The sequence below is a fragment of the Felis catus genome, chromosome F2 (assembly GCF_018350175.1).
Source record: "Felis catus isolate Fca126 chromosome F2, F.catus_Fca126_mat1.0, whole genome shotgun sequence".
Classification (NCBI taxonomy): domain Eukaryota; kingdom Metazoa; phylum Chordata; class Mammalia; order Carnivora; family Felidae; genus Felis; species Felis catus.
The window spans coordinates 17,476,114-17,491,893 of record NC_058385.1 but is presented as its reverse complement, the minus strand read 5'-3'; the positions used below and the strand labels follow the sequence as shown (position 1 = coordinate 17,491,893).

Below are 15,780 nucleotides of genomic sequence, written 5' to 3'. Positions count from 1 at the left end.
GAGGGAGACAGAGGACTAGAGGAAGAAATAGAACAGAAAATAAATCCGGTCTTTGCTCATTCTATGTCTGTGGCCCCTCTAATCAGCGAATTTTTCAAAGTGGTTCCATATAATTTCTCCTTTATAATTCCTGTCCTCCTTCTAGCCTCAGATCCATTGATTCATTGCATTCATTTATTCATTTCTTCTTATCCATTCATTCAAAACCCCCACCATCTGGCAGTGCTTGCTGGACGATAGGGGAGACAACAATGAACAAAAAACAGATATAGTCCCTGGCCTTGAAGAGCGCTCCTCATTGAAGGGAAAACAAACATTAAGCACATAATTACCCCAAAACAAATGTAAAATTGCACCTGTGGCAAATACTACAAAGAAAAAGTATGTGATTCTGAGAGCCTCCAAAAGGGGAATTTGCCTTAGTCAGGGACTCAGTGAAGGCTTCCCTTAGGAAGGGATTGCTAAACTGGACCCTGAGAGAACAGAAAGGATTATCAAGTAAAGAATAGCATGTGCAAAGGCCCCAATGCAGGTAAGAGCATGGCAAAGATGAGAATAGTAAACTGGGAGTGTGAAGGTGCAGTATACTACAAAAAGAGGCTGATGGGTAGATGGGCCACACAGGTCATTATAGTTTTATCTTTAACCTAAGAACAATGCAGGATCACTGAAGGTGTTTAAGCAAAAGGTAAAGTAATTAATGATTAGCATTTTGAAAATCATTTTGAAAAACTTAGAGTTGGGGTGGAAATGAAATGAGGAGACACTCTGGAGAGCTGTTTGGGAAATCAAGTGTACAGAACTTGGGTAGTGAGTTGGATATACAGAGCATTGAAGAAAGGAGTGGACAAGAGGGATTCTCTGGCTTCTGCCTTGCATAACAGAAAATAGGGAACTCAAGAGTCACATCCAGCAGAGTGGGAGAAGATTATGAGTTTTGGTCTTGTAGAGTGTGAGGTGCCTTTGTAGTGTTCCAAAGAAAATATTAAGTGGACAATTGGATACATAAGGCCAGAGCTCAATGGACAGAAGAACGTGGGTGACTTCAGCATATTGGTTATGTGGTCACTTAAACTGACATCATGAATGAGACTACCTAGATACGGAAAGAGATAGCGTATGATGAAAATGCTCAATATAGTTTCCCACAAAATCTGGTTCTTCCTGTCATGTACAGATGACCCTTCCTTCCTCAGTGTAGCAAATGTTTTACTATTTTCATCAATGTGTCTACTCTTTTTCTGTAAAGGGTCTGCAAATAAATGTAGATCACAGTGGGTTACAGACAATTGTTTTTCTAGCCATGATTTTACAGTCGGCTGTGCTCCAGGGAGGAAACAAATACTGTTTATAAAAGGAATAAATGTAGATTATAGAAAAGCAAGCAAGTGAACTGATTCCTGAAGGTCTGCCACAAGGACACCTCTCTGCTCCTGTTCCCCAAAGGAAACTGTATGCTCAGAAAACATGGTGATGCACTTGGAGAGGTTTTATAGCACTGTCACTGCACATATTATCTTTGGGTTTTTTCTCAAATAGGTTCTTTCCATAGGCTGACTCAGGCAATGGTTCACTGGGTATAGCTCTGTTTTTTTATGAGATGTGTTCTCCAGTCTCAAAAGCAACTTTTAGAAAACACCTTGTTTACACATCAGGGATTTCTATGGTCAGAAGTGCATGGGACACCTGGGTGGCTCAGTCAGTTAAATGTCGTCAACTCTTTTTTTTAATTTTTTTTTAATGTTTTATTTATTTTTGAAAGCGAGAGAGACACAGAGTGTGATAGGGGTAGGAACAGAGACAGAGGGAAACACAGAATCCGAAGCAGGCTCCAGGCTCCCGAGCTGTCAGCACAGAGTCCGACACAGGGCTCAAACCCACAAACTGTGAGATCATAACCCGAGCCGAAGTCTGACACTTAATTGACGAGCCACCCAGGTGCCCCAAATGTCATCAGTTCTTGATTTTGGCTCAGGTCATGATCTCACCAGTTTGTGAGATTGAGCCCCACATGGGGCTCTGTGCTGAGAGTGTGGAGCCTGCTTGGGATTCTCTCTCTCTTTGCCCCTCCTTCCCTGCTCATGCTTTCTCTCTCAAAATAAATAAACATGAAAAAAAATTTTAATGTTTGTTACTTATAGAATGAGAGATTCATGCAGGATCAGGGAACCTGCAAAAATGTGGAATCACAAAGCCATTAGGGAGCAGTCGGTAAGGTAAGATGTTCCAAAGAAGTGAAACTGAGGAAGTCCAAGATTGGCAATGTTTGGCTTAGTGATAAGGTCAGCAGTGTCTATTCAGAAGCACTAGGCTGCAGGAATGCCCAGTGATTGAAGAAGCACAGCCAGGGGCGCCTGGGTGGCTCAGTCGGTTCAGCGTCCGACTTCGGCTCAGGTCACGATCTCACGGTCTGTGAGTTCAAGCCCCGCGTCAGGCTCTGTGCTGACAGCTCAGAGCCTGGAGCCTGTTTCCGATTCTGTGTCTCCCTCTCTTTCTGCCCCTCCCCTGTTCATGCTCTGTCTCTCTGTCTCAAAAATAAATAAACGTTAAAAAAAATTAAAAAAAAAAAAAAAAAAAAAAAAGAAGCACAGCCAGTGGCCTAAACCAAATGTAGTCCGAGGATCAGCAGCATCAGCATTGGAAACGCAGAATCTCAGCTTCTTCCCCAGACCAACATATCAGAATCTGCATTTAATAAATGGGATCCCTAGATGATTCTTTTTTTATGTTTATTTATTTTGAGAGAGAGAAAGTGTGTCTGTGTGCACATGTGTGAGTGGGGTGGGGGAACAGAGAGAGAGGGAGGGAGAGGGAGAGAGAGAATCCCAAGCAGGCTCCACGTTACTGTGGGGCCTGACGGGGGGGGGGGGGGGGGGGGGGGGGAGGGGGCTCAATCCCTTGACCACAAGATCATGACCTGAGCAGATATCAAGAGTCAAAGACACTTAACCAATTGAGACAACCAGGTGCTCTGAGATCCTTAGGTGATTTTTAAGCACATAAAAGTTTGAGAAACACTACTTTCTACTACTCTATCAGGAAGTATAATGACGTTAGGTAAGAGATAAGATAAAAGCCATAGGAGAGGGAGAGATTGGGAATGGAAATGCAAAACAAAGAAGACCGCAAGAAGAGGAGGCCCATGGAAAAACAAAAAGATCAAGAGGACTGATTAATTTGAAAAAAAAGAGGTGGGGCTTTTCCTTTATCGACAAAAATAGGAAAGAGGATGAGGAAGTGTGAGACCAAAGGCAGAAAACTGAGAAAACTCCATAGGCAATGACCCAGTTCTCTCCAATAAAATTGATCGGAAAGTCAAACACTGAGGAGGACAAAGAGGTTTTAGGCCAAACAATACTCCATAAATTCACAGGGCTCTAGTTTAAATGACATTTACTTTTGGGTCACCTGGGTGGTTCAGTTGGTTAAGCGTCCGACTTCGGCTCAGGTCATGATCTCATAGTTTGTGAGTTCAAGCCCCGCGTCGGGCTCTGAGCTGACATCTCAGAGCCTGGAGCCTGTTTCGGATTCTGTGTCTCCCTCTCTCTCTGACCAACCCCCCCCCCCCCATTCATGCTCTGTCTCTCTCTGTCTCAAAAATAAACGTTAAGGGGCGCCTGGGTGGCGCAGTCGGTTAAGCGTCCGACTTCGGCCAGGTCACGATCTCGCGGTCCGTGAGTTCGAGCCCCGCGTTGGGCTCTGGGCTGATGGCTCAGAGCCTGGAGCCTGTTTCCGATTCTGTGTCTCCCTCTCTCTCTGCCCCTCCCCCGTTCATGCTCTGTCTCTCTCTGTCCCAAAAATAAATAAAAAATGTTAAAAAATAAAAAAAATAAAAAAAAAATAAACGTTAAAAAAATTTTTTTTAATGACATTTACTTTTGGTGGGGTGCCTGAGTGGCTTAGTCGGTTAAGCGTCCAACTTCAGCTCAGGTCATGATCTCAGGGTTCGTGAGTTCGAGCCCCCTGTCAGGCTCTGGGCTGACAGCTCAGAGCCTGGAGCCCGCTTCAGATTCTGTGTCTCCCTCTGTCTGCCCCTCTGATGCTTGCACTCTGTCTCTCGCATTGTCTCAAAAATAAATAAACATTAAAAAAAATTTTTTAATGACATTTACTTTTGGTTAACATTTCTTTGCATTTCTTCCTGTAATTCCTTTAAATAAGTACGCTTAAATGGATTAAAATTTTAAATACTGGCCATTTACAATAAAACTTCCATTTCTATAAGTAGCTTGATAAGCCATGAACTTCACTAGGGCCAATGTTATAAACTTTGATGATATATTAAGTCAAATAAATATCATGGTTGCAAAAATGGATAAAAACTTGAAAGAACAATAACATAAAAAATCTTTACCTATAGTTTTTATGTCTGCAAAGTTTGCTAAATCAATAAAATGATCTGAAAAGTTCATCTCACAATCAGATATATTAGTGATTTACTTCATTGGTTTTCTGAGGACCATTTATCATGAGGTAAAGCATCTTCAGAATGAATGGTGGAAATAAAAAATTTGATGTGCTTGCCTCTTAGATAAACTAAATATCTGATTTATAAGACACAAACGAACAAACCACTATGGCCTGTCATGTTTTTCCAGTTTCTAATTTATTCAACCTCTGCTCAATATTGATTCTGACAAGCAGAGTAACCCAAAGATAAATTTATTCACTCTACAGTTTAGTCAGAAACAAGCCAAAAATTATAGATTTTCCCAGGCAGATGATGACAAGCAGTCAGGGGGATGACAAATGGCTGTCTTTAGATTTAGTTAGGACAGTTGGACCAGACATTTCCAATAAAGATTGCATGCTGGTCAAATACAGGTTCATCAGTGGCCATCATTAATTGTAGAGCAAGCACTGCCAGTTCCTGCAAGCGCCTATACAGAAGCTTGGGCACCAGCCCTGCATTAGAAATAGAATCAGCTCCTCAGTATTTTGCAGCACACCTCTAAGTGATAGCATGACATGATCATTTATCAAACAGAGACTGTCCAGAAGAATGTCTGCTCCCTTTAGTAACACTGAAGGGCTGGAAAGTGAAAGCATTTTATTAAAGACAGGAAGGCAATGAACTACCAGAGCGTATCCAAAGGGTAATCATATTTCAGCATAGGATTAGTTTAGTCTTAAATAAACATACACTGAAGGGAGTATGGTGAGGGTCATTTATCAAGTGAGGAACAATTAACTAAACTCTACAGGACTCTCTTTATCTATTAAATTTAAAGTTCTCTTATTATTAACTTTTGGGACGATGGGCATCATATTCAACACTACAAAAATACATTACACAATTCTTTCCTTAGAAGTTTTTAGGCTAAGAGAAATACACTGAAACTCTCACATAAAATAATTGTGGCTGTATCAAAGGCTGTTGAACAAATACTGTGGACAGGGCATAATCCAGGGCCCAAGACTGAAGGATAAAGTTACAACTTCTGAAGAGAATTTTATTATAAGAAGTCAACTACTCATCGGTGAGTCAGGAGCTTATTCTTCCTTACAACAGTTTTTGCTCTTTATTGACCAAAATTAAGAGAAAGGTTATAAGCCGAGGGGTGGTAGGGCAGACAAAAAGAAAACCAACATATTTATTACTTCCCTTCTTTGTTTCAGACACTTTATATGCCACAACAAATAACCCTAACTATTTGCACTTTATAAACAAGGACACAGATTTGACTAAGGTTATACAGTAAGCAACAGTGCCAGAAAGGTTGGGGTTGTCTGTATTTTTTTAAATTCCTATATATTTTTCACAAATTATATATTTAGATACCTCAGAGTCTGGTACAGAACTTAGCCCATGATTCAGTAAGTATTCTGTTGAATAATGAAGTAGGTAGAATTGGAAATATTTTTACCATTTTATGTAGAAAAACATTGGTCTCAGGAAGACTAAGAGACCCACCAATCACTCTGCACTGGATCCTAGACCCCAACTGTCCTTGTAATTATTCCCCTAAAATATCATTTCTTCATGTAGACAGAGGCACATATCTGGATGTTCCAAATCTGTTACCTTCATGATATCACAAGAGTTTTGTGAGGATTTTTTTTTCATGTAAGCTCTATGCCCAAAACAGGGCTTGAACTCACTACCCCAAGATCAAGAGTCACGTACTCTACCAACTGACCAGCCAGGTGCCCCCTGTGGGGATTTTTAACATGTGGAAAGGAATTGTTCTTACAAGCTCATAGTAAAAAAATTTTCTAAAATCTAAAGAATAAAATATAGACTTATCAAAAGAAATTTTTCCAGGGCACTTGGGTAGCTCAGTCATTTAAGCATCTGACTTCAGGGGCGCCTGGTGGCTCAGTCGGTTAAGCGGCTGACTTCGGCTCAGGTCATGATCTCGCGTCCGTGAGTTCGAGCCCCGCGTCGGGCTCTGTGCTGACAGCTCAGAGCCTGGAGCCTGTTTCATATTCTGTATCTCCCTCTCTCTGACCCTCCCCCGTCCATGCTCTGTCTCTCTCTGTCTCAAAAATAAACGTTAAAAAAATTAAAAAAAAAAAAAGGCATCTGACTTCAGCGCAGGGCATGATCTTGCAGTTCACGAGTTCAAACCCCACGTCGGGCTCTGTGCTGACAGCTCAGAGCCCAGAGCTTGCTTCCGATTCTGTGTCTCCCTCTCTTTCTGTCCTTCCCTCGCTCGCTCTCTGTCTCTCTCTCTCTCTCTCAAAAAATAAATAAAAAACAAAAAAATTTTAATATAAAAAAATAAAAAGTTAACTAATATGAAAGAAATACTGATGATTATGATATACTTGTGTCTTGCTTTTCTTTTCTAATTATAGGATTTGGAATTTTTACTGAACAAGTTGATGAAGCTGTGGAAAATGGATCTAAATGGAAATCCTGTTTGTCTCAAACCCAAATACAGAGACAGACTGATACTGGTGTCCAAATCACTGGGTACACATTTATATATATTAATATAATTTTCTTAGAGAAAGAGACCTGGTTAACTTTTTAGTTGTTTTAACAGAAAACCTTGAGAAATACAAATATGATGTCTAAATCTATAAAAATAGTCAACTTTAAATTCAATAATTAAATAAAAGCAAAAGTTAAAATTGAGAAATAAAACATGAAAAATATCTTCTGTTCAGAAATAATTAAGGCACCACATGTCCTTTCTTTAAAAAGAAAATGTAGCTGTTACCAACAAAAATGGTTAATCATAAATGTGTAGAACTTGCTGACCTTTTGCCAAATTCTCATTGCCACAAATCCTCTGAAGATCCCAAGAGATTCTTTAGCACTTGGAACTGTAGACAAAATTAATCAAAATTTTCATTGCTTGAAAATTGTCCTAAGAATGTACAAGTGTTCCCTTCATTTGAAAGGAGAGCAAGCTAGGGAGTCCCTTTATGAGATCCTTAGAAATAATAACATCCTGATTGTGCACTATATTGGGGGTAATGGACCATAGCTTCTCAATAGGAACCACGTTATACAACATCAGAGAGATAAGGACTGCCTTCTCACAAAGGATATTTGTGAGGTTTCCTATATCTGAACTTCTATGACATGCTATACTCGAGTATAAAAAGTAATGTATGGGAAAACCACTTCAAAGCACATAGCTGTAGTAAACCTTGATTAATCATGATGCTAGTGCAGCAATTCTCTTGGGGGTAGGGAGGAGCTGACAGAGGGTGTATCAGAAAAATCCAAGATTTTTCAAAATACATATCCAAGGGTCACACCCTGTCCACCACCCTTGACCCCACCAGTCAAGGGAAGGAAACAGAATACACTGGGAGAACAGTCATGTGTATTTTTTATAAGTCACGCAAATGAATCTGCAGTGCACCTTCCCCCAACTCTCCCATCTCCTTCCCTCCCTGCCTACCACATACAATTGTATTACTCCACTTACCTTAGGAAGCAGAGTAAATACAACTAATGTTAGATGATTAAGAACCTTCCAATATTAATGGAACCATTTCTGGAAACTCTTCTCATGATATAGTACTATAGGTGATGCAGTAAAAGATGTGGAGATAAGGTACTGATTTACAAATAAACAGGACTTAGTCAAAAAAAATTTTTAATAAATACTTTCTGAAACATATTTTGTGATTATAAAATCCATACACATTTTGTATAAAAATATGCATTTCTTATAGAAATGCAGATAATATAGAAAAGAAAATGAGTATCATTCATAATCCCACCATAAATATGCTGTTAACACTTCGCTATACATCTTTTCAGTCTCTTCTCTGATTCTAACTTGTCTTATTTTCATGTCCTTTCTTCCTAAATACAAAACCAAAATACAGAAAGTGAACTGAGGACCTGGTTTGATGTGTCCTAGTAAGGACTGTGGGGAGGCATTTCATGCTTTGTAAGTAACCCAGTCCTCACTAAACAGAATGACAAGCAACGTACTTAGCATGAGTGGAAACAAATTTTATGTTAAGAACAACTCATTAAAACAAATCTCATAGGTCTCTGATCTTATGTCCATTACCTGGCTTCCCTTCCTGAACCACCTCTACATGATCATTGCTAAAAGATGAAATAAGGCTTACTGAGGCATAGTCTCCTAGTCACTACTCAGCTCTGTCTGGAACACTAACATGAGGAAAAAGGGATCATGGTAAAGGACTTGGATTTTTCATTCTTTATCTTTATAATAGATGTTTTAAAAATATGTATTGATTTACATATATCACATCCAAAAATACACTAACAAATTATACAATTAAACAAATCTTAAAAAGATATCAATAAATCCAAGTGGTTGGGAAAACTAAGCATAAAATAATAACTGTTAATGTAAAGTGCTAAATACTAAGATGCTTGATAATAGAACTTTTAACCAATTTTTTACATTATAATTTGGAGAGTATTAATTTCAGTTAAAATAAGTACATAAGGCAATTGTAAACAATTGTACTTCTAAGGTTTGTGGTTCTTTATATTTCCAGTTTCATCACTTTATTTTGTACATAGGGTCTAACAATATTATGAGTCATATTTAAGTGGCAATTTTAATACTTTCAGTAGTGCAATCAATATTTTATCAGGTTACTGTCATTTTCTCTATAAGAATATGATTTCAAATTTTTTTTATTTAAAAAAATTTTCTTTTAACATTTATTTATTTTTTGAGAGACAGCATGATCTGGGGAGGGGGACAAAAAGAGAGGGAGTCACGGCACAGAGCCTGATGAGGGGCTCGAACTCATGAACCATGAGATCATGACCTGAGCTGAAGTCAGATGCTTAACAAACTGAGCCACTCAGGTGCCCCTGATTTAAAATTTTTTACTACATTCTTTTCTCATTCTGGAATCCAGTGGAAGACATTACATGGATGATAAGAGAAAATATATATTTAATTTAAAAAACTACCATATAGAGGGCGCCTGGGTGGCTCAGTCAGTTGAGCTTCTGACTCGATTTCGGGTCAGGTCACGATCTCACAGTTCATGGGAGGGAGCCCTGCATCTGACTCTGCGCTGACAGTGTGGAGCCTCCTTAGGATTCTCTCTCTCCCTCTCTCTCTCTCTGCCCCTCCCTATTCACTCTCTCTCTCAAAATAAATAAACAAACACAATAAAGGCCCAAAAACTACTATACAGAAAAGATAGTCTTTTTATCAAGTGAAGGCCACCTGTATTCATGTGATTACATGTAACACAAAATATCCTATAAGGGAATAGTTTAATATTTTATAATATATGTATTATGTATACATATATAATGGAATACTGTCAGCCATTAAAAATTGTGTTTAAAGAAAGACTTGGTAAAACGATCACAATACAATATTGAAAATTAGAATGTAATACTGCATAGAGTTCCAATTTTATATAATATACACACACATATACACATACATGGATACATAAACAGAAAACAAAAAATGTTAAAAATATACTGTTAGTGGCCTTTAGTGATTATTTCTGGTTGTAGATATAGGCAATATTAATTTTTTTCTTTTTCCACTTTTGTATTTTCCCAATATCTTACAGCTTACAAAAAATTTTTTGTGTAACTTAAGATGCTCAATTTTCATAACTTTTTTAGAGGAACAAGATATAAATGTAGTTGAAATCTTCACAGAACCAAGAAGCTAGATTTGTGGGTTGTTCCTATTATATTTATATCCTAGAATATAGTAAGCATTATTAATGTATGTGCTTTTAAAATAACAGGCTAAATGTATAAAACTTCTTATTCACTTTAACATAAAATATATCTTGCTTTTCCCTAAGAATAATAACCATAATATGGAAATGAATAGATAGCATCTAATTTTTGTTGAATATGACAACATTTTTGTTTTCAAAAACAACAATATAGTTTATATAAGACCCCAGAAGGGAAACTATACATCAAATTGTTTACAGTGATTATCTTTGTCAGTGATGGGAAGGAGAGGTATGAGTAGTAATCACAGTCTTTTTATGTTTTTTTCCACTGTGTTTAAGTTGTTTATAATCAGCACATATTTTTTTTGAAATCAGAAAAAAATAATTAAAAATAAATAAAAGCTCAACAAGAACAAAGATGTGCAAATAAGGTATTTTTAAAAGAAATTACTTCAACTTATGGTATAATTTAAGTTCAGATATAATTTAAATATATTACCTCTATATTTAAATACTGTATTTTTTAACATATGTATTTTTCTCTAGAATTTCTTGATGGAAAAGAAATTAAAAATACGGAAAGACAATTCCTAATAAATTGGAAAGCATCCAAAGATGCCAAGAAAATCAGCAAGAAAAAGAACAGTAAAAACGAGGATGCAAGTAACTCATACATAAGTAAGCAGACTGTCATTCATTCGTTGATCACTTCTACTAGCAAAGGGAATGTTCTACTCAACAAAAAAAACCCCAAGAAATAAGAAACTTTTGTTTAGATTCTTTGCTTAAGATTTGGGTTTTTTTTTAAACTTATTTACAATTCCTAAGAAATTCCACCTGCAATGTTTACATATGAAAATGGTGGCTACTATCAACAAAAGCAGTTCACATTGAGTCTGACTGTGTCAGTATGAAAACAGAGCCATGAGGGTGGAGAAAAATGTATAATTTTATATCTGGCAAAAGTACATGATTTAATTATGTAAATGGTGAAACAACAATCAGCTACGTAAATTGTGAAACCTAAGTCACTAGTACATTTGTTTAGCAGCAGTGCAAAAATCACATTTTCCATCAGGATAAAAAATAAAAATGTATGATAACCATATCTGTGGTCTATACTCTGTAGCCTGTCCCCTTTCTTATGTACATGCCCCACCACTTGAATTTGATTTGAATTTGATTATAATATGTTTACTGTTATGTACATTTTCTTTTTTTTTAATGTTTTATTCTATTTTCGATAGAGAGAGTGCACACATGTGCACAAGCAGGGGAGGGCAGAGAAAGTGGGTGAGACAGAATCCAAAGCAGGCTCCAGGCTCTGAGCCATCAGCACAGAGCCCAATGTGGGGCTTGAACTCATGAACCGTGAGATCATGATGTGAGGCCAAGTCAGACACTTAGCCACTGAGCCACCTGGGCACCCCAAGTTTACATATATTACAAAGGACAGGTCAACCTCTCTTGCCTAACTAATGCAACTAAATGTAGCCAAGTGTAACATGTAACAATTATCTTTTTTTTTAAATGTTTATTTATTTTTGAGACAGAGACACAGCATGAACGGGGGAGGGTCAGAGAGAGGGAGACACAGAATCCGAAGCAGGCTCCAGGCTTCGAGCTGTCAGCATAGAGCCCGACGCGGGGCTCAAACTCACGGACTATGAGATCATGGCCTGAGCTGAAATTGGATGCTTAACCAACTGAGCAACCCAGGTGCCTCACAATTATCTTTATCATATTTGGGAGCATCCTAGAATTCATTCTTCACAGATTCTATAGTCCACAACATTGGAATAAGCCTCTACCTCTGTTCCATGATAGTGTTTGAATGCCAACAGTCCTCATTTCACAGCTAATGGGATGGATCATAGGAAGGGGTTAGGCCAGCGGAATACGGAAAGGGAAACTAGAATACTGTAGTGAGGCTTTATGCATGGATACCACATCCTAGGAGCTCTGACAATCTAGAACAAGGAGGTTGAGGTGAGTAGAAGCAGAGATGGAAAGGCATAGAGCTCTGATGATTTTGCCATATCATGTCCACTGAATATGAACTATGGGAAATCATTTTGAAGAATGGGACTTTCTGAACTGACAGTATACTCATAAGTGATGATACTGTGCTGGCAATGTGAATTTTTCAAGGTCTGAAACCTATAAAATGGACAGGAAACATTTCTTCTCCTCCATCTATCCCTGGCTGGTTTTGAAGGGCAGAACCAGATCCAGGATAAAAATTCCAGTATTTTACATGTTTTCAGTTTTATACCAAAGATGCCAAAGTACTTTCTTAATATTGAAATACTCACAAAATTCAATACCAGTCCTCACCCGCAAATTGAACCTATTCTAAAAATAATGCAGTTTTCTCCATCTTAATAGATTTTTAAAAAATTCTTCCTACTTCAGAAATAATTAGGTTAATCTGTTTTTAACTTCTCCAGTGAAATTCAACAAAATAATGATTATAATGTGCCCTAAAATTTATACTTTAAAAAAATTACACTGTCGGGCACCTGGGTGGCTCAGTCGGTTAAGCGTCAGACTTCAGCTCAGGTCATTATCTCACGGTTGGTGGGTTCGAGCCACACATCGGGCTCTGTGCTGACAGCTCGGAGCCTGGAGCCTGCTTCAAATTCTGTGTCTCCCTTTCTCTCTGCCCCTCCCTCGCTTGCTCGCTCTCTCTCTCTCTCTCTCTCTCTCTCAAAAATAAACATTAAAAAAATTTTTTAATTACACTCTCATCTGATTTTCTCAATAAAATCCTCATTAATTTCTTCATAATCTAGTGTGACCACTAACTTAAAAAAGCAATCGTTAAAGCCATATAGATACAGTAACAACAAACTATCTGAAAAGTAAATTAAGAAAACAATCTTATTTACAATAGCACAAAAAGAATAAAGCACCTACAAGTAAATTTAACTAGGAAGGTAAGAAAAAAAAAAAGATGAAAGAACTGTATACTGAAAACTACAAAACACTAATGAAAGAAATTAACACATACTGAAAACTACAAAACACTAATGAAAGAAATTAACACAAAAATGAATGGAAAGACATCCTGTGTTCATGAAATGGAAAATTTAGTATTATTAAAATGTTTATAATACCCAAAGCAGTTGACAGATTCAGTATAACCCCTATCAATATCTTAATGGCATTTTCACAGAACTGAAAAGAACAATTCTAAAATACATATGGAACGATACAGGACTACAAATAGCCAAATCAACCTTGAGAAAAAAGAACAAAGCTGGAGGCATCACACTTCCTGATTTCAAAATGTATTACAAGATACAGTAATCAAAACTGGCATAAAACAGCCATACAGATATAGGGAATGGAATATAAAACTCAAAAATAAATCCATCTATAAATGGTCAACTGATTTTCAACAAGGGTGCCAAGAATACACAGTAGGCAAAGGATACTGAATTGTTAAGAAAACTGGATATCCACACACAAAAGGACACTTATCTTATACTATACACAAAAATCTACTCAAAATGGATTAAAGACTTAAACATAAGACCTGAAACTATAAAACTCTAGAAGAAAAAATAGGAGAAATGCTTCATGACATGGGTCTTGGCAATGATTTCATGGATATGACACCAAAAACCACAAGCAACAAAAACAAAAACAAACAAGTGATAGGAAGTACATTGAATGAAAAAGCTCATGCTTGGCAAAGGAAATAATGGAGTGGAAAGAAAACCTACAGAATGGTAGAAAATACTTGCAAACTATACATTTGATATGGGGTTAAGTTCCAAAATATATAGAACTGCTACAACTCAACAGCAAAAAAAAACTAACAACCACATTTAAAAATGGGCTAGGGACTCAAACAAGCATATCCCCAAATGGCCTAAAGGTATATTTAAAAAAAATTTTTTTTAATGTTTATTTATTTTTGAAGGACAGAGAGACAGATCGTGAGCAGAGGATGGACAGAGAGAGAGGAAGACACAGAATCTGAAGCAGGCTCCAGGCTCTGAGTTGTTAGCACAGAGCCCAACGTGGGTCTCCAACTCACAAACCGCTAGATCATGACCTAAGCCAAAGTCAGATGCTTAACCGACTGAGCCACCCAGGCGCCCCTAAAGGTATACTTTTAAAATGCTGAATGTCATTAATCAACATGGAAACGCAAATCAAAACCACCATGAGGTATCACCACACACCTGTCAGATGGCTATTATCAAAAAAACAAAAGACAACAAGAGTTGGTGAGGATGTAGAGAAATTTGAACCCTTGCACACTGTTCGTGGGGATGCAAAATGCTGCAGCCACTATGAAAGATAGTATGGTAGTGCATCAAAATTTAAAAGTAGAACTATCATATGATCTAGCAATTCCAGTTTTCTATATTCATCCAAAAGAACTGAAATTAAGATCATGAAGAGACATTAGCACTCCTGTGTTTGCTACAGCACTATTCACAAGAGCCAAGATGTAAAAACAACTTAAATGTCCATTGACAGATGAATGGATAAAGAAAACATGGTATATACATACAATAAAATACTATTCAGCATTTAAAAAGAAGGAAATTCTACAACATGTGTCAACATGAATGAACCTTGAGGACATTATGTTAAATAAAATAAGTCAGTCACAGGAAGACAAAATGCTGCATGATCTCACCTATATGAGGTATCTAAAACAGTCAAATTCATAGAATCAAAGAGTATAAAGGTGGTTGCTAGAGGCTGGGGTAAGGAGGAAATGGGGAGCTACTAATCAAGGGGCCTTAAGCAAGATGAATAAGCTCTGGAGATTTACATTATCCATCGCACCTATGATCAAAAACAATGTATTGTATACTTAAGAATTCATTAACGAGGTAGATCTCATGTTAACTGTTTTTACCACAAACATTAAAAAAAAAAAAAAAAAGCTCTGCACAGCAAAGGAAACAACAAAAGTAAAAGACAACCTACTGAATGGAAGAAGATATTTGCAAATGATATATCCAATAAACGTTTGGCATCCAAAATATATAAAGAACTTACACAAGTCAACACCAAAAAACCAAATGATCCAATTAAAAAACGGGTAGAAGATATGAACAGACATTTCTCCAAAGAAGACATACAGATGACCAATAGACACATGAAAAGATGCTCAACATTACTCATCACCAGGGAAATGCAAATCAAAACAATGAGGTATCACCTCACACCTGTCAGAATGGCTAAAATAAAAAACACAAGAAACAACAAGTGTTGGCAAAGATGTCAACAAAAAGGAACTCTCGTGCACGTTGGTGGGAAAACAAACTGGTGCAGCTAACATGGAATACTGTATGGATGTTTCTCAAAAAGTTAAAAAAAGAACCACCCTACAATCCAGTAAACATATACAAAATAGAAAAACACTCATTCAAAGGGGTAAAAGCATCCTTATGTTTATTGTAGCATTATTTACAATAGCCAAATTATGGAAGCAGCCAAAGTGTCCATTGATAGATGAATAAAGATGTGGCGTATATATACAATGGAATATTATTCAGCCATAAGAAAGAATGAAATCTTGCCATTTGCAACAACATGAATGAAGCTAGAGAGTATAATACTAAGCAAAATAAATCAGTCAGAGAAAGACAAATACCATATGATTTCACTCATGGAATTTAAGAAACAAAACAA

At 37.2% G+C, this 15,780-nt stretch overlaps 1 protein-coding gene across 2 annotated transcripts in view; it reads left to right on the top strand.

Annotated features, from left to right (window-relative positions):
* PPP1R42 (protein phosphatase 1 regulatory subunit 42) overlaps positions 1-15,780 on the top strand; it is a 50,468-nt gene that overhangs the window by 25,623 nt on the left and 9,065 nt on the right. Inside the window, exons 7-9 of one of the 2 annotated variants that reach the window (XM_045049758.1) lie at positions 6,802-6,919; positions 10,663-10,794; positions 14,048-14,108. In XM_045049758.1, coding sequence (XP_044905693.1) covers positions 6,802-6,919; positions 10,663-10,794; positions 14,048-14,067 — 270 coding nt within the window. In that variant the 3' untranslated portion in view covers positions 14,068-14,108. Of the gene's footprint in view, positions 1-6,801; positions 6,920-10,662; positions 10,795-14,047; positions 14,109-15,780 lie in introns of those variants that run through there. The other variant, XM_011291368.4, reaches the window with a different exon arrangement.